Consider the following 19,061-nt stretch of genomic DNA (forward strand, 5'->3'; position numbering starts at 1 on the left):
CTCTGTAATATGGGGGTCAACTAATATCCCTCCTGCAGATGATCTGGGAGATAAAGGCTCCAGCAGTCCTTAAGGAATCCAGAACCCTAATTGCCCAACACAAGCACCTTGAACAAGACTCAGTAGCATATATGGGCAGCTCATGCAAATGTTTTAGCAACGACGTCCTACATGCCGCTGAACATCTCCTCCCATCGTTCTGCACCAGCTGCAATAGGAACATGATTCATACCTGGTCAAACTTTTTGTCTGATTTGCTGCGACTCTCCAAGGTCTCAAATAGTGGTCTTTCCCATCTCCTGCTATTCAATCCTTCTAGCAGCAGATGGCCAAGGATTGAACCTGGGTACTTCTACATGCAAAGCAGGTGTCCTGCCACTGAGCATCAGTCCTTCCCAAGGAAGCTGCAAGTGTCTGAAAGGCAAGAGGCCGTGTGAAGGCACCTGGGACCTTCTGCATGCAATTCTTATGCCCTGTGACTGAGCTGTGTCCCCGTTCCTTTGACTGGGCCAGTTAACGCCATCATTTTCCCCAGTACAGGAGTAGCCATGGCCTGTGCTTATCAGTGCACATATGTGTGACTGAATGGGGAAGGGAACTAGGATATAGACAGACACTTCGAGTAGTAATTTGCACAACAACATGTGACGCAGAGACAGAACCAATCATGAGAAAGATGCAATAAACCAGGCCCATTATGCGAAGCTATAATTCAGTAACCAATTGCCTACATAGTTTGGCTTCAGCGAGGGGTGGGGGAGTTTTAAACCTTTGTTAGCTAGGCACGTAGCTCTCGTGCCTCTGGGTCTATTCTAGCTAGAAGATCTGCAGCTTTGTGTCTAGCTAATGGCCAAATAAATTCCCCTGATGAAGACGGCTGAAACAAGTTGGGAATTGCTTCGCAAATTTACTGTTTATCGATGCTTGCCTCTTGCATCTTTCCAGGGCTGTGTATATTGAGTGCTTGAAAACTCGGGAACGCTAGAAGTAGCTGAATTAGATATTTGGCATTGTGTGGAAGGCTTTAGCTCCTTGTCATACCGTCTTGCCCATTGTCCTCAGCTGGCGATGTAAAGTAGTAAAAAATTGGCAGAATAAATTGCGAGAAATTCTGCACATTTGCAAAATTACGCAGGTTGCAGAATTCAACTTTTTCGGTGCAAAGTTTGGAATGCCATGCCATCGAGAGTTTGGAAACCTTTTGGCCTCTGTGCCACAGAAATGCATAAAAAACTCCTCCCCCCCCCCCCGTATTTCCAACACATATTTTTTTTAAGTGCACTAGTTGGCTGTGCAAATAGCTGGTGTTGTTGATAAATCTCAGCTTTTTATAGCCTATAAAATAGTGTTTTTCCCCCTAGCCTTTCTCTAAACATATTATCACAAATATCCATGATGGCTCACCTGCCTTTACTGGTTCCAAGCTCACCTCATCCAATATATATAACCTCATCTAGCCAGGAGCGTTTGGGATTGTCACATGAATGTTCCAGACTTCTCACTCATGCCTCTTCTGTTCATCTGAGCTGTCTGTCGGATGCTGCAGCCTTGTACCAGTTTGGTATAAAAATCACAGCTGCTAAACTTTTACAGACATTGCACATACATAATTGAAATGTTTTCCACTGGCACCCCTCTCTGCAGACTGATTTTTTCATAATGTGCCTTACGCTGCCTTGTGGTCCCTTCTAGGAAAACAGGGTCCATAGATTACCAAGCTTTATTTATCTTTATATAGAGGGGCAAATTTTTTTAGGCTTGGACATTGCAAGAGTCTTAGACATTGTAAAAAGTTTGATGTGTTCTGTGCCGACTCTGCCACAGTAATATGTAAGAGCCGGTTCCCAACATTCCGTCACACCTTAGCGTGACGAAAAATATGTGAACTGGCTTACAGTGCATAGATTTTTAAAAAACAACAACTGCAGACATTGTGGGGGTTGGTGCAAGTCTGCTCACAGAGCTCTGTGACTTAGCTTGGAAAATGAACTAGCCCAGAGTAGTCAGTGTCATGCCTTCCAGATGCAGTTGGACTCCAATTCCTATCAGCCCCAGATAGCATGGAGAACAGTCAGGGATGGTGGGAGTTGGAGTCCATCAACATCAGGAGAGCACCAGATTGCCTACTTGTGGACTACCCTGTAAAGCTGCTGCAGTTGGACATACTGGGGCAGGTAGACACCCGTTTACCCAATCAGGACCCTAAACATTGAGATGGAGAGGACCAACCTGGTTCCATCCTGTCACAAGCGAGCCTGCTTCAACCTGAAAAGGGGTTTTTGTGAGCCATTGTTCTGCCAGGACCTCTGCGGAAGCAGCCAAACACTGCAGGAAAGAAGGGGAGAGTCATTGTGCCTGAAGCCCACCTTCGATTTTTGAAGGTTATTGGAGGCAGGCTCTTGCTTTTTGCAGAGTTACTGGCATTTCGACAGTCCTTCGGAATTTTGCGGTTCACTCTTCCCTTCCCTTTTCCTTTTTGACACTCGCATGCATTTAATTATGGCAGCAGTTGGCAGCCCTGGACTCTCCTAGCAATTCTATTTAAAAGGCCTGTTTTGAGGGGTCCATAACTCAGTACTTTTAATTTGCAATGGGCTGAAACTTGGCAGACAGTGAGCCAATTTCAGAATCCGTTCTGTGGGCTCTAAATCTAAATATGATGGCAGGAAATGCCTCTTCCGAGAGGCAAGATATAGTGCTCTGCCTCTTTGAATTAGAGCTTTGCCATGGTGTGCTTGTAGCTCATTGCTGCCTCCAAATCTCTACCCAAAGGTTTAATTGGTAGCCAAAGGTTTTGCAAAGGCCGCAGAGCCTTTTGCAGAAGTGTTGGTTGGAAAAGGCCTGTGTTCTCCTCTCTCAGCAGGGAGACGATCAGGAAGCTGGGTTGTCCTGATTTAAGTGTATGGGAGCTTGGAAAGTCACAGTAGTCGAAGAATTAAGTCCAGTGCATCCCACACCAATTGTTTGCATTTTGCATTTAATGGCTGAATAAATTGGCAATTCACTGTGCCCCTGACTGTGCATGCAGTAGCAAGAAAGAACACATCGGCTGCCTTTCATCATGAAAACAAAGAGCCTTAATTTCTGTAATTAGCAGGGCTGAGGCTTGGGTTAGAGGAGCTGACTTTTGATCTCAAAAAAGTACCGAGCAAGCCCAGAGGCTGGAACCAAGCATGAAATTTGACAGGTGAGTGTATTGAGCCAGGATAGAACTTAACTCAATCTGATGGGTTTGAAGCCAGGGTGTAATCTTAACAGGCTGTAGGCAGAGCCTGGAAGAATCTGGCACTAATGGAAGAGTGATGGAGAATGAGTGTGCAATGCGATGAACAATGGATTACTGGCTTTTCAGCCCCCAGTACTATTGTTTTTCTTATGTGAACAACCCTAGACTCTGTTACAGATAGGTAGCCGTGTTGGTCTGCCATGGTCAAAACAAAATAAAAAAATTCCTTCCAGTAGCACCTTAAAGACCAACTGAGTTAGTTCTAGGTATGAGCTTTCGTGTGCATGCACACTTCTTCAGATACACATATATGCTGTGTATCTGAAGAAGTGTGCATGCACACGAAAGCTCATACCTAGAACTAACTCAGTTGGTCTTTAAGGTGCTACTGGAAGGAATTTTTTTATTTTGTTTTGACCATGGCAGACCAACACGGCTACCTATCTGTGTATCTGAAGAAGTGTGCATGCACACGAAAGCTCATACCTAGAACTAACTCAGTTGGTCTTTAAGGTGCTACTGGAAGGAATTTTTTTATTTTGTTTTAACCCTAGACTCTGTTCTGCTTCGAACTTGGGAGTTTTGCCTAGATCTTTTGTGTGCCTCTGTTATTGGCGGAAATGTATTCTTAGGTTCCTTCTGCATTCACAAAGACTTCTGATTTGGACAGCTGCACCATTTCTGCTTCTTGCGAATATTTGAAGGAGCGATTATGACTTCCTATAAGGACTTCCATCTAGCTTTTCCTCATAGCTTTCAGCTTAAACAAGCTATTCTGAAGCCTCTTCTGCTTCCTTCTCAGGTGGACCTACCATGACTTCTTCAATAGGTATCGAATTCTTATGAAAAAGAAGGACACCTCAAAAAAGGAAGACAGGAAAGTGATTTGCAAGATGCTGCTGGAAAGCCTAATTAAGGTGAGCAGGGTTAAGAGTCTTTCCACATCTCCACATGTTGCCTTGGTACTTGAGCTCCCAGGTTCGCTTCCTCCTCTGCTGCGCAGCTGGCCAGGTGTTGCCGTGACCTGGGAGACCTTGGAGATTCTAGCAGAATAAAACTCTGTCAGAAGGATTGAATGAAGTAAATGATATATGGCCATGGGCGTTGTTTTGCCCTCAGTCTAAAAAGGACCCTTTTTGTACATTCAGATTCTTAAGATTACTTTACCAGTCTTTTGCCCATTCCGGGGCCTCCTTTTAATCTCACTTTATTAGAGCCAAATTGAGCATCATGTCTTCAGCTGGTTTGACTGCTGTTCTTGTGGGTGAATGCTGGGAATTGGAGTTCAGCTGCAGGGAGAGAGCTTAGGGCTGTCTTAACAGAGAATTCTCAGCAACACACCTGGGAACTCCAACCCAGATTCTTTGGGGAAGCCATGATAGTAGAACTGGTATAACCCCACAAAGTTTGCATTGTAGATCCTAATCTACAATTAAGGAGTTCAGGAGACCACAGTGACTTTGCCTGCAGCAGAAAGTTTTCAAATCCTTTCCCATTCTTGTGTTACTGCTCAGAGATGAATAAGCATAACAAAATATGGAAAATTTGACATCCGCCCCAAACTTATTCTGAGATCGCCTGAGCTCTTTTCTTGATTACCAAACTTTTAAACAGGGCCGCCCTTCTAGTTATATATTTGCCCTCTCCAGCCATACATATTTCTTGCACAACACCTTTGAGTCTGCCAGGTAAAGACTTTACAAGGGGAAGGATCAAATCCTTCCTCATACCATTATAATGTGCACAATAGAGTTTCCTGGGGATTCATCAAAAGGCTGCCATTTCTTCCAACGGGGTCTGGCTAAATTGACCCTCCATAAAGGTTCCTGGCAAAGCTAAATAGTAATGTATGAAGTAACTCCAGCGACCGCTCCTTTCTTTTGTTGGATTCTGACTTGCAATGTCACAAGGCTCCATTCCTCTCTGTTGCTTATGTAATCCTGAATCTGAGTGTATGAACGTTGATAAAAGGGTGTCAAAGCCCAGGAACGGCTGTGGCTCAGGTGCAGAGCATCCGCTTTACATGCAGAAGGTCTCAGGTTCAATCCCTGGTGTCTTCCCAGTAGGACAGAGAGAAACTCTTATCTAAAAGTCTGGAGAGCTGCTGCCAGTCAGTGTAGAGCTACTGTATTTTTCGCTCTATAGGACGCACTTTTCCCCCTCCAAAAATTAAGGGGAAATGTGTGTGCGTCCTATAGAGCAAATGCAGGCTCCACAGCTAAGCCCAAAGCCAGAACAGGGAGATGGAACACTGCGGAGCGCTCCGTCTCGCTGTTCTAGCTTGGGGATGGCTGCGCGCAAAGCCTCTGCAGGGCAACGAGGTGCCTTCACGACGCTGCCCTGCAGAGGCTAGAAAGGCTGTTCCCAAGCCAGAACAGCGAGACGGAGGGCTCCGTCTCACTGTTCTAGCTTGGGGATGGCTGTGCACAAAGCCTCTGCAGGGCAACAGGGTGCCTTCACGACGCTGCCCTGCAGAGGCTAGAAAGGCTGTTCCCAAGCCAGAACAGCGAGACGGAGGGCTCCGTCTCACTGTTCTAGCTTGGGGATGGCTGTGTGCAAAGCCTCTGCAGGGCAACAGGGTGCCTTCACGACGCTGCCCTGCAGAGGCTAGAAAGGCTGTTCCCAAGCCAGAAGCCGGTCTCGCTGTTCTAGCTTGGGGATGGTAGCCGCCTGAAGCCTCCAGAGCGCAGCGGGAGTTCCCGCTGCACTCCAGAGGCTTTGGGTGAATGCACCTTGAACACACCTTGTTTTAGAGGGGGAGAACAAGAAAAAAAAATGTTTTTCCCTGTTCTCCCCGTCCTATGGTCCGGTGTGTCCTATAGAGTGAAAAATACGGTAGATGGATCAATGGTGTGACTCATTATAAGGCAGCTTCCGGTGTTCTTCTCCTCTTCTGCATTGACTGGCAGCTGCTGTCCAAGGTCTCAGACAAAAGGGTCCTTTGGGTCCCTTGCTATTTGAGGTTCTTTTTAACTGGCAGTGTCAATTAAGGATCCGCAGCTGGCCTGCAACCCGTCCAGATGTTTCTGATTCCGAAATTAGTTGTACCACCAGCACCCAAGACAGCAGTAAATAAGCTGCAAGTCGCACATCATAACATTTTTGAAACTTCATGTGTAACCTGAAAAACAGAGAACTGGGTATATGTTTGGTGTGCAAATGTGCCCCTAGCTTTTCTTATGCTCACTGTTCCTCACACTCTGACCCGCCTGAGAGGAAACGGGTCAGTTGTCTCATTTTGGGATACCTGCCATCTGCACAGATGTGAAGCTTACGCCTAATTTCACCTAGCTGCAAAATGTGATACAGGCTGTCTTGCACGCTGATGGGGAAAACTAAACGGCTGTTTCCCTTAACCCAGTTTCCCTTTATGCTTTTGAAAAGGATCCTGACAAGTTCCAGTTTGGGAGGACCAAGATCTTTTTCCGGGCGGGCCAGGTGGCGTACCTGGAGAAGCTACGGGCGGATAAGTTCCGTGCCGCTACCATCATGATACAGAAGACGGTGCGAGGCTGGCTGCAGAGAGCGAAATATCAGAAGATGAAAAAGGCAGCACTTAAAATCCAGAGGTATACCAGAGGACACCTGGCACGCAGGTAAGCAATAAAGCACACGTTCTTGTGAGGGCAGTGTAAGAGATACGAATTGGTCGCTGATGCTGATAACTTTGAAGTCTAGGAACTTCAGCTTTATATGTTGCAACCCAGTGCATATGAACTTGCAAAGCTGCCATGTACTGAATCTTGGGGGTGTGTGACAAATATAGTGACCTCCTGATAGAGCCCAACAGCAGTTTCCATCAGCCCAAGCCAGCACAACGAATGGTCAGGGATGGTGGGAATTGTTTATTTATTCATTATATGTCTGTACTGCCCTTCATCCAAAGACCACAGGGCAGTTTACAATACAAAAACACATAACGTTGTTGGCACTCGTCTGTCTAGAGAGAGTGTGTCTCTTACATGAAGGTGTTTCATCGATGGAAGTGCTACCATTGAAAAGTCTGGTTTCCTTGAAGCTTCCAGGTATCAAACTTCTGGCCAGGGTGATAATGGTGCAACCATGCTTCACACAGCAATGAACGTGGTATCAGTAGCCTCCCCAGCTAATGTTCCTTGTTATTTCTACTACTTTCTTGTAAGTTGCTTTGAGACACTTTGGTGCAGAAAGCCACAGATTAATATTATTAGAGGAAGTCATGTGCTTCAAATGTACATTGAATGCCCTTTAAATATACGGCATGGCTCTCCCCACCCCCTAATAATAATAATAATAATTTATTATTTATGCCCCACCCATTATTTATACCCCGCCCATCTGGCTGGGTTTCCCCAGCCACTCTGGGCGGTTCCCTACCAAATATTAAAAACACAACACAGCATTAAACATTAAAAACTTCCCTAAATAGGGCTGCCTTCAGATGTCTTCTAAAAGTCCAATAGTTGTTTATTTCCTTGACATCTGCTGGGAGGGCGTTCCACAGGGCGGGCGCCACTACCGAGAAGGCCCTCTGCCTGGTTCCCTGTAACCTCACTTCTCGCAGTGAGGGAGCCACCAGAAGGCCCTCGGAGCTGGACCTCAGTGTCCGGGCTGAACGATGGGGGAACCAGGAGCTGGACCTCAGTGTCCGGGCTGAACGATGGGGGAACCATGTCCTTGCCAAGCAAGTATTGTTTTAAATAATTTGCTCTAATGTTTTGTGTCCCTTTCCCTTTGGAGCAAACCTTGAAGACTATATATTATTTGGGAATATACAACAAATGATTCCTCTCTTGCAGTGGGCGAAAGTCTTTTTCACTCATGCTGGCACCTGCATTGTCCTTGTGTGATGGACTTGGTTTCTGCCATATGATAAGAACAGGGAGCCCTGCAGGAATCAAACGCAATAGGAAATTGGATCAGCCACCGCCACTTTCACAAGTTCTTTTTTTTTTTTTAATCGCTCCGAGCAAAGAACAAATAATAAAATCCAATGAAGCACACTTAACCATCTCGAAAAACTTGAGGTTTTATAAATATTTATTGAAAGAGGTGTAATAACGAGCTGTCCACAAGCCAATACTCTGATCTGCAGTACTACATGAGGATACTAACTGCATCCCAAATTAAGAACCATGTAGGAACCGCTTGCAGTCCTGCTCCTAGTTGTTGCCAAACCAGTGCACATTGCTTTAAATGTCAAATCAATTTGCTGCCGTTGTGCTGGATTTCTCGTAACCAGTAGTTACGCTGCACTACACTTGCTTTTGGTGCTGGGGGACTGGAGCAGCTAGCCGCGATGAGGATGTCTTTTAGGGCTTTAAAATTTAAGGTCGGGATGTGAAAAGCTAAGAGAAACGGAGTCTGTTTATGTGCTACATTTTATTTCAATCCTGGAAGAGCATTGACAACTTTTCGGACACCGTAGCAAAGTTTAATAAAAGTTGCCAGGGAGGGCCGGATTGTCTGTTGGGCAGACAATACATTTGTCCCATGTGGTAGCCATAAAAGGGCTACCCAGCAGCCACCTTCTACACACCACCAATGTCTTCAGTGGAGCTTACAACCAGTGAAGAATTTAGAAAGCACAAGTGAAAGGGTATGGGCAGCAGTGGCAGAGGAAGCTGCTTGGGTGCCTGGGGTGGCGTGCCCGGGGCAGGGCGCATTGCCCATAGGGACGGCGCACACTGCGGGGCCTCTGGAGTCTGCCTGCCTCCTCCCACTCAGCCACACCACTGCTGGGGCACAGGCAGCAGGTGGACTATTTGGGCAGAGCGGAGACTGCGCACGCCCAAGCCACTGCGTCTTTCCTAGGAGAGACGCGTGGCCCGGGCGCACTAAAGGCCTCGCAGTGAGTGCTGCCTCAGTGGGGTGTGACACCCACGGCGGCCCACACCTACCACACACCCCTTCCTCCACCCCTGATGGGGAGAATTTGTTTCCCCACACTTCCCAATGCACTTTCCATATCACCCAAGTGCTGCGAAACCCACTTGAATTGTGCAACTTGAATTTGCTGATAATGTGATTTGACTCTCATGGCTATCCAGGAGCAACAGCCTAAGTTAACAAAGGAAGGGACTGCAGCATCACCCCATCTCACTCCACCGGCACCCCCAGCTTAATCATGTGTTTCTAATAAATTAAGACGGATGCAAATGAGAAACAATGTGTTTTGCACAACCGGAACACGATAAGTCTTGGGGTGAAGACTAAGAGACATTCCAAAGGGTGGTTTCGGCACTTATTTGCTGCATTTGGGGGGCGTTTGTTTTCATGGCAGAGAACGTTAGCCACTTCCACCACACTTGGTGGAAGTTCCGACTTCAGATACTCCCAGGAAACCCTAATTGAGAACTGAGCATACTTAGCAGCCAAATAACATTGAGTGTCAGTTGGAAAAGAAAATGAGAGGGAATACAATGGAGCAGCCTGGATCAGGGCATGACTGGCTGTGACCCTGGACAGGAACTACCGTATTTTTCGCTCTATAACACGCACCCGACCATAACACGCACGTAGTTTTTAGAAGAGGAAAATCCGTAGGCATGCCACCCGTAGGCATTCCCTCCATAACACGCACAGACATTTCCCCTCTCTTTCTAGGAGGAAAAAAGTGAGTGCTATGGTGCAAAAAATACGGTATTACTACTAGTGAGGGAGGACACATTGCAAAATTTGGTTACAGGTCTCACTTGTTGTTGTTGTTGTTGTTGTTGTTGTTGTTGTTGTTGTTGTTAAACCTTTTAATTCTTGCACTTTTACAGACTGGCTGACCGTCTTAGGAAGACGAGAGCAGCCATTGTTTTACAGAAACAATATCGGATGTTGAGGATCCGCCGGGCGTACCAAGCAATCCACAGGGCTGCCGTCACAATCCAAGCCTTCACCCGAGGAATGTTTGTCAGAAAGACCTATCGAAAGGTAGGCTTCTTCTTTTTGAAAATACGTTTCCCGTCAGTATACAGGAAACTTCCAACTTGACCTATGAACGTTCTGCCTGGCACTTGTCTTTGCACTTTGTATTTGGTTGGAGACAGTCATGGCCTTCTGAAAACAGCCACAGCACCTTTCTCCCACCCACGAACCCAGCTTCTAATTTTGTGTTACAGTTGTACATAGCAGCAGATTAGAAGCTTGATGGTCCAGTTCATTCTCAGGTCAAGGAATTTATGAAAGCTCAGCTTGTAGCCGCCGCCTTGTGCTCAGGGTTTGGGGAGATGCATGTTGGTGTTGTTACTAGCCATAGGTACCCATGACACTTGGCCTTCCCCCTAATTTAGACTGAACCACACTAGAAGCCTGCAGAGATCTCCTGCAGCAGAAGACTGTTGGTTTGGAAGGCATGAACAGTGCTACCGAACCACCAACACGACTTTTTAAAAAATGAGAACTGTCCTAAACTCTTTTGTCTCCAGCCCTGCATGCAGCTTTGCCGCTGATCACTCACTGACTTGATTGTCATTTAACACTTCCAGATGGTTGCTGACAAATTCAGGTTGCACAATTATGGTTGGTTGGGAGGTCTTCCCAAGAAGATGGGACTTATTTGCGATAAGGAAATTGATGGGGGAAATGCACAGGAAGATTTGGGATAACACTTGCTTTGACGCAGGGTCATCTAACCTCCCCACAAACAAATTGGAATGAATGCTCATTAACCAGCCAACATCATCTAATCTCCCTGCAAAGAAACCAGGACGAATGCTGTATAAAGAGGTCATTTGGAAGTGAACTTTGTCTGTGGGCAGGATTGCAGTGTTGACTTTATTGAAGACCAGTGTTATCTACTTGTGATTTGATCCGAGTTGCCTGTATTTATGAGGCATTCAGCACCTTGCTAAGCTGATTTTTTCCATCAGGGCAAGGATTTCTGCTTGCAAGATGGAATGACCCCTCCCCACTCCTCCCCCAAACGCTGTTCTAGGGTTCTTCCAGCCACCCAGAGCCAATTTTGGGGGTGTGGAGGAGCATGAAGGAAGCCCCTTTGCACAAACGGAAATCCTTGCTCTGAGCTTCCAATAACAGGACTTCTTAGGTGAATACACCTTTTGAGTCCCAAATTAGTTGTGGTCTTAACAATTTGACCAAAGCTACACTGTGTCACTTATCTCAGCTTCCCATCCGTAAAATATTGGCAGTGACATTCAATTCACAAAACAGTGTGGAAACACAGCAAATAGTTTGGAGCAGACTGCGCAAGGGAAATTACACAGGGAGCTGCCTTATTGCCAGGTCAAACTTTTTGCCCATCTACTCCAGTATTGTCTACTCTGGCAGGCAGCACCTCTCCTGATCTTTCCCATCACCTGCAGACTTGAACTCCTATCTTTGGGTCACTCTTCCCAGAAGAACAAAAGGAGTTTGTTCTTTCTTTTCTGACATGGAAGCTTGTCCATTTTCAGAGTCCAAAAGCACTAGCTGCTCTTATTTCACGGCTCAAGCTGCCCAGGCAGAAGCAATTCTTCTGCAGCCTCTCCGAGACTGCTAGTTTAATGAAGCTGTTCTCACAGAGAGGTGCCCCATGGCAAAGTGGAAATCTGGAAATGTCATCCGTATCAGCCACTCAGTGGAGAATTTACCTGACAGAACAGGTATTGGAATTACACTTCAAAACGCATCTGCTTGGTGAAGTCACTTTTACGGCTGGTCCTAATGATCTCTCTCCTTGTGGTGGCCAGTGCTTCTTCCACAGGGGCAGCTGCCTACTTGTGGCAAAGGGGATGCGTAGGTTCATTCATGGAGAACAGGAGCTGTGACCTTAAGTCTGCCTTCCCCTTCAATTTGGCAGACAATTCAGAAGCCCCTTTTTCTGGGTCCCACAAAAGAAAAAAAGCAGCTGCTCTGCGATCACCCAGTCACTCACCTGGGTAGAGTAATTTCCAAATCTACTTTTTAAACCTGTTTTGGACTCACAGAATGCCTTCATTTTTAAATGTGCATGCACCATTCAAAATCTGCCTCAAGTTGCATGAACTTTGTGCTTTTTGCATTCATAAACCCAGCACAAATGTCAAGTGGGAAGCAGTATCACGTGCATTTGATTTTTACAGAATTGCTTTGCTGGATCAGACCTGGATTCATCTAGTCTGCTTCTGTTTGCCTCTATATCTGGTCGTTCCATTTAGCTATCATGGCAAGTAGCTGTTTGAGAGACCCCTTTCTCCGTTATTTTTTCTCTCGCCTTTTTTCTCCTCTCAAGGCATCCAAGTTAGTTGTCATCACTCCGTCTTGTGAGAGTGCCATAATATTATATGGTCTTATATTATGCACTTGGGTGCATGGATGGCAACATTAAGAAGCAGTTTTGATCTGTCTAGAAAATAGTATGAAGCATTGAGAAGGAGGAAGAATGTTTGGATGTGGTACTGTTCCCATTGCCACTGTGGAACATGTCACACAGTGTGACAAACAAGAAAGTGTGTCTAACTGCTGTTACTAACAAATGTGGAATTTGGCCATAAATGTGTTCTGAACAGCACCAGTGTTAGAACACTATAGGTGGAAAACATCTGTCGCCCCATGACCTGCATGTGAACTGTCTGGGCAGGGTGGAGCATGAAGATGGCCAGTGTTGGATGGCAGTCCTGAACTAGATGGCCATTTGGTCTGATCCAGGAAGGTATTTTTCATGTTTGCTGTGTTAGCTATGATACGATTGATGAAGTGCTGCAGAAATGAGTTCCTGGTTAACCTGAGGTTCCTGTGGTATGAAAGTTATACATCAACTGTATGATGCAACGACTAACCTTGGCAGCATTCTTCATACCGGTAGAGAGAAACCGCAACAGCTATAACAACAGCTACGGTTACACCGATGGGGCCATGCTATATTGCCATCATGGGCTCTTCTCCCCTGCCCTCCCCACTTCTCCTGAGGGTCACTTCATCCCTGTGTTTTGCAGATGCTCATGGAGCACAAAGCTACCATCATCCAGAAGCATGCCCGAGCCTGGCTAACTCGGAAGCATTTTGTCAGGTTCAGAAGTGCAGCTGTAGTTCTCCAATGCTACTTCAGGCGCATGAAGGCCAAGCAAGAGCTGAAGGCCCTGAAGATAGAAGCGAGGTCAGCAGAGCACTTGAAGAGGCTCAATATTGGCATGGAGAACAAGGTGGTTCAGCTGCAGAGGAAGATAGATGAACAGGTAAACCCTCCATGAGTCCTGCTATGTAGTGTATGTTTGGACCTCTCAGCTGCTCTGGATATAGGTGCATGGGTGGGGAACCTGTAGCCCTCCAGTTATTGTTGGGCTGCAATTCCCACCCTTCCTGACCATTAGCCATGCTGTCTGGAGCTGATGAGAGCTCTAGTCCAGCAACATCTGGCAAGCTACAAGTTGTCCACCGTTGTTGTTGATTCTGTCTTTCCACGCCCACGGAATATTCTGCAGCTGCATCACCAGAGATAGCAAAGAGCTTTAATCCACCTTAAGCGTTCATTTACCAATATATGTATATGTGTGTAGCTAGTTGGATACAATGAAGTTTGGGGTACTCCTTTTACTCTTGCCCCTACTGACAGCCTGACCCCAATAATCACGTGCTTGCCTTTGTTCAGGCTCAGTATTCTCAGGAACTTGTTTGTTTGTTTGTTTGTTTGTTTGTTTGTTTGTTTGTTGCATTTGTATCAAACCTTTTCTCCAAGGTACTCAAGGTGGCATATACGGTTCTCCCCCTCCTCAGTTAATCCCACAGCAACCCTGTGGGGTAGGAAGGGGTGAGGCCCAGTGATAGACCCAAGGTCACCCATTGCTGAGTGGGGAGTTGAGCCCTGGTCTTCCAGATCCTAACGCTAACCACTACGCCGCACTGCCTCTTCTGCTGGGCTGCTGCTCAGAAATATCAGGCATCCTGTGCCCCCCTCTGTAATGGCATGCATAATTCGCAGCACCATTGCTTTCTTGCGCGTTTGTGTGTATCTCTTGCTTTATTCAGGACACTTGTCCACTGTGGCAAATTCACTTTGGAAATGGAAAGCTACAGACATTTGTTCCATCCCTGTGGTTGATTCTTATTAGTAGAATCCATCATACTAAGACATGCCTTGTAGTGTCAGACAAGTAGAAGAAGTCAGCCTCCAAGGAAGCAGTTCTGAAACAAGAGGGGGGCTGAAAATCAGGACCGGGGAAGGGATGCTTGGTCAGTTGAATCAAGATCTTCTCAGCTTTTTGTCAGTCCAGTAGGTAACATGACTTGGAATGGGTTAAATGGTATACCCACCCAATCAAGAAGTCAGGTGGGCCAGACACTGGAGAGACCTGTCAGAAGTAAGCATGGACCAATGGTACCAAATAGTATGGGAATCAGCCCTACTAGAAAAATTAACCAATAAACTGAAACTGACACGGGGACAAACAGAAGAAGACACCTTCACCCCGGTATGGCTCCCCTTTAATCACATACACAGCCCAACAAGGCAATGACAAAAATCCACCGACAGCATACAAATCAATGTGGCTAACCTGTTCCAAATTACCCACCCACCCCACTCACACATGAAAACAAAGATCACCGCAGCCAATCACAAACAAACAACCACACTCTAGGCCAACCCCAACCTCTCTCACCACCAAAGGAACACAAGTGAACAGCAAAGAACCAGCACAAGTAACACTGACACCAAACCCTACATACATTAAGCAAAATAGAAACACCGCCACCCGACCCCCCCCCCCCATCTTCCCTCCCCTCCACCCCTTTTCTTCCTAATGTCTCAACAAATGAAACTGATTTGTAAAAATGTTACATGGAAAAAACATGAGAGACATTACACATACTTCTGTAAATCAAAGAAAATATTTAATAATTAAAAAGAAGAAGTCAGGTGGGGTTTGGGGTGGGGTTAGGGTATTCATAGGACTTGCAGGTTAGCCAGGAAGTCAAAACCTCACCCTGAAGGGCCCTAGTTATTGTCCTGTCTGGCTCTGCATCTCACATCACCACAGGGACAACCATTTCTGAGCAGAGCTCTTGGATTGAGCAACTTCCTGAAGGTCAAAAGATGGCAAAAAGAAATTGCTGATCTTCAATGTGTGCAGTTTTTTGTTGTGTTTTTTAAAAGAGCCTTGCTTAACCTTGGCTCAGACTGAATTAAGGAAGACAATTGTTGAGTCCTGAAGAGAACTCCCTCTTGTGTACAGATTGGCTGTGATGTTAAAAGGGAGCCTGCTACAGAGCCAAGCTTTCCTTCTAAAGCCTCCATTGTGCTGCTCCCCCATCGCTTATCGCTATTGACTGCCAGAAAAGCCATGCTAAGACAACAATGAAGGAGATAGGGATCTTTAGCCTGTGATGCATTTTCTGATTGGGGAAGGCAAGAGAAGCACTGAGTTCTCATTTGGATGAGAGGTGCCAATATTGGAGGATGTTTTCTCTCCAGACAAACATACAGATTTAGAAGGGGCCTCAGCGGTCTGATCAGTTGGCCTTGCTCACGACATTTGTAGCCAAATAAGTTACTGATTGACATCTGTCAAATTTTTAAAAGCATACATTTATTCTGACAGAAGAACATAAGAGGCGGCAGCTGGATCATGGCAATGGCCCATCTAGTCCATCATTCTCACATTGGCCAAGCAGATAGCCATGGGAAGCCCACAAGCTCATAGCTCACCTCTCCTTATAGAACAAGCTTGTTCCTAAAAGTGAACAACAAATGTTGGGAATTGTCAAAAACAACTGGTGGGGGGGCGTACCAGGTTGGTGAAGGCTGGCATAAGCTTCTGTGAACAAGAGCAGACTTCCATCAGATGCCTTGAATATGATCCTCAGTTTTTAGGTTGGAGTAAAGGATGCGGGTGGCGCTGTGGGTTAAACCACAGAGCCTAGGACTTGCCAATCAGAAGGTTGGCAGTTTGAATCCCCACGACGGGGTGAGCTCCCGTTGCTTGGTCCCTGCTCCTGCCAACCTAGCAGTTTGAAAGCATGTCAAAGTGCAAGTAGATAAATAGGTACCACTCCGGCAGGAAGGTAAATGGCGTTTTCGTGCACTGCTCTGGTTCGCCAGAAGCGGCTTAGTCATGCTGGCCACATGACCCGGAAACTGTACGCCGGCTCCCTCGGCCAATAAAGCAAGATGAGCGCCGCAACCCCAGAGTCGGCCACGACTGGACCTAATGGTCAGGGGTCCCTTTGCCTTTACCTAAAGGCAGGGGAGGAATAAAGTTGGGAGTCAGATGGCACTGGATTTAGTTTTGGTGCTTGTTATTCTTGAGGGTGTCCACTCCGCCCGCCTGCACCCTTAATGGAGACTCGTGATGATTGAATTTCATCAGCGTTGATGTAATCGTCTCTAAATTGTTTGCTGCCCATCATTTTTGCTGAACTGGCAGAAATGTTGTTGACTCAGCACATTCTGCATACGGTTTTCTCTTACACTCGTCTACTGAAATGGTGAAGGGTGTGAAAGAGATGTTAGCCTTCCCCCTTACCACACATCTTTCACAGTTTAATTATCTCTGCCTTCATGGATGCTTGTGATTGTGTTTCACCAGCTTTTCGTCCTCAAGCTCGCTCAGATCCCTGTGACAAAAGGGGTGAACATGTCAACAGATTAGATCAAAGTTTTGTGGGCATAATCATTAGTGCTCTCCTGCTGCCCCTTAATGTGTTCCTGCTTATAAAAGGAAGAAACAATGTTGATCCGAGATTATTTTTTCCACACAAATCAGTGCTGCTGGCTGTTAATTAGTCTTCAGCGTGGATTTCCTAGGAATATCAGGCCAGCCTTGCTGCCTGTTTGGACTTGATGCTCTAAGTGCCCTGGGCTCACACAGTCTTCTTCAGAACATTTTAAGAACGTAAATGTTGATGTAGCCGTCGGCTCGTCAGCAAAAGAATTACTGCTTCTGCCTCTTCAGCCAGCTCTTTATCTCCCGCTACCGCCACCCCGAGCCTCCAAGCAATTCACTTAGGCTTCTCAAATATAGTCTTAAAAGATACTTAACGACTCTCCCAAACCACCTTTTACTCTAATTTCATTTCAGGGCCTGCCTGATAGTTACAGCTCTTGTTCATTTTGATGGCAGCCCTGTTATAAGGTATCTTCCTAAGTACTCCCTTCTCAGCATTTAAAATCAGAAATGGGGGGGGGGGGGATCTGCCAGTACTGGTGTAACCACTTTCCTACCTGTTCCCACAGGCTTCCTTTGCCACTCTGCTAGTCTTGAACAAAGGAAATTCAAAGGGAGACTGCAGCATGACATAATCATCATCATTTTATTATTTATACCCCACCCATCTGGCTGGATTGCCCCAGCCACTCTGGGCACCTTCCAGCACATATGAAAAAATAACAGAACGTCAAACATTTCTTAAAAAACTTCCCTATACAGGGCTGCCTTCAGATGTCTTCTAAAAGTTGTATAGTTCTTTATGTCCTTGACATCTGATGGGAGGGCATTCCACAGAGAGGGCGCCACAGCCGAAAAGCTGCTCTCTCTGCCTGGTTCTCTGTAGCTTCACTTCTTGCAGTGAGGGAACCACCAGAAGGCCCTTGGAGCTGGACCTCAGTGTCTGGGCTGAGCGATGAGGGTGGAGACAATCAAGTATACATTGCTGAACTTCTTGACAAATTGCATCATCTGTTGCTTTAATTGGAATAATGAATCTTTCATTACATACCGTGTGTTAATTGTCTTATCAATTTCAAGATGCCTGTGTTGCGTGGCAAGCTCCCAAACCCTCCCGAGATGTTCAGGAATAATGACACACAAGACCAGTATTTTAGGTTAATGGGCTAAAAAAGACCACAACTTTGTTGGTTACAGAATGTGAATGGTATTGGCTTAGGCATTGGAAACTAACCGAGTATATCTGACTCCTGCCTGTCTGCAGGAAGTCTCGGAAGGGTTAACCACCAGTGGGGGTAGCTCTGCTGATGCACATCAACTAGGAACTCCCCCAGGGTCATGCCATGGCCCTAGGGCCCCCTCCCCCCCCCCCCCGTCTGGTGCTTCGGACAGAGACCACATCCCTTGGATTCCTTTAACGGAATACCCTTGAATTTGGAGGAGTAGGTGGTGGCCACTACCACCCCTCCCCCCCCAACTGACTAAAGAGCCTAACCTTAGGGAGGGAGGGAGAACTGCGCAACCAGGAAGCAAAAGGGGATGACTCCTCGACCTTGGGCAATTTAAATAGCTCAAGCCACACCCCCGGACCGACCGCATTGGTGGGTCCAAGGGATGATGCAGCCAAGGACTCCAATGGCACTGGGGCTATCCTGCACCATGCACCTGGGTCAGGCGTGTGTGCAGTCTGCAACATCATCTCCCTGGGAAGAGGAAATGGCTTTACCATCAACAGCGCTTTGTGGGTGGTCACTGTTAAGCTTTAGCCCTACCTAGAGACAGGAGAATTTTGACTCCGTTCACTTTTATAAAGGCCAATCTATCTAATTCACACTTTCCACTTATGGTTTGTCTGAGAGAGAAAAACTGTGAGTCCAGCTTCAGCTATAGCACTAAGCAAAACCATGCCTTAGCCGCAGAAAGACTAGGGGAAGACTGCTGCAGCTGTGATCTTCACTTCACATCTTCACTTCAATCCGTGTCTGCATTTGCACATTTGTGTCAATCCATAGTTTGGCTTAGCTGCACATGTGAACTCGTCCAGTGTAAAGGGAGAGTCTTGCATCTCTTAGAGGTTCATAGAGTTGGAGGCAACTTGCAGACCAGTGGAGGTGTGTTTAATGGGCACACATTCAAGAGCTGCACAAAGCAGCTGTACTGTGCTTCAATACATTGGCCCATTTTATACATTCCACCTTTTCTCCTCCCTCTTTTCTGTGTCAGCTCCCTGACTATCACAAACATAATGTTTCACTTGTATGCCTGGTACATAATCTGTGGTTTTT

General features: G+C 46.3%; 1 protein-coding gene across 3 annotated transcripts in view; it reads left to right on the forward strand.

Annotated features, from left to right (window-relative positions):
• Positions 1 to 19,061, forward strand: part of MYO5B (myosin VB) — a 296,838-nt gene that overhangs the window by 212,818 nt on the left and 64,959 nt on the right. For all 3 annotated transcript variants that reach the window (XM_081881337.1, XM_081881338.1, XM_081881339.1), the window contains exons 18-21: positions 4,029 to 4,143; positions 6,611 to 6,822; positions 9,973 to 10,129; positions 13,111 to 13,350. In XM_081881337.1, coding sequence (XP_081737463.1) covers positions 4,029 to 4,143; positions 6,611 to 6,822; positions 9,973 to 10,129; positions 13,111 to 13,350 — 724 coding nt within the window. The remainder of the gene's footprint in view (positions 1 to 4,028; positions 4,144 to 6,610; positions 6,823 to 9,972; positions 10,130 to 13,110; positions 13,351 to 19,061) is intronic.

Source organism: Podarcis erhardii (genome assembly GCF_964252035.2).
Source record: "Podarcis erhardii genome assembly, chromosome: 11".
In the NCBI taxonomy this organism is placed as follows: Eukaryota; Metazoa; Chordata; class Lepidosauria; order Squamata; family Lacertidae; genus Podarcis; species Podarcis erhardii.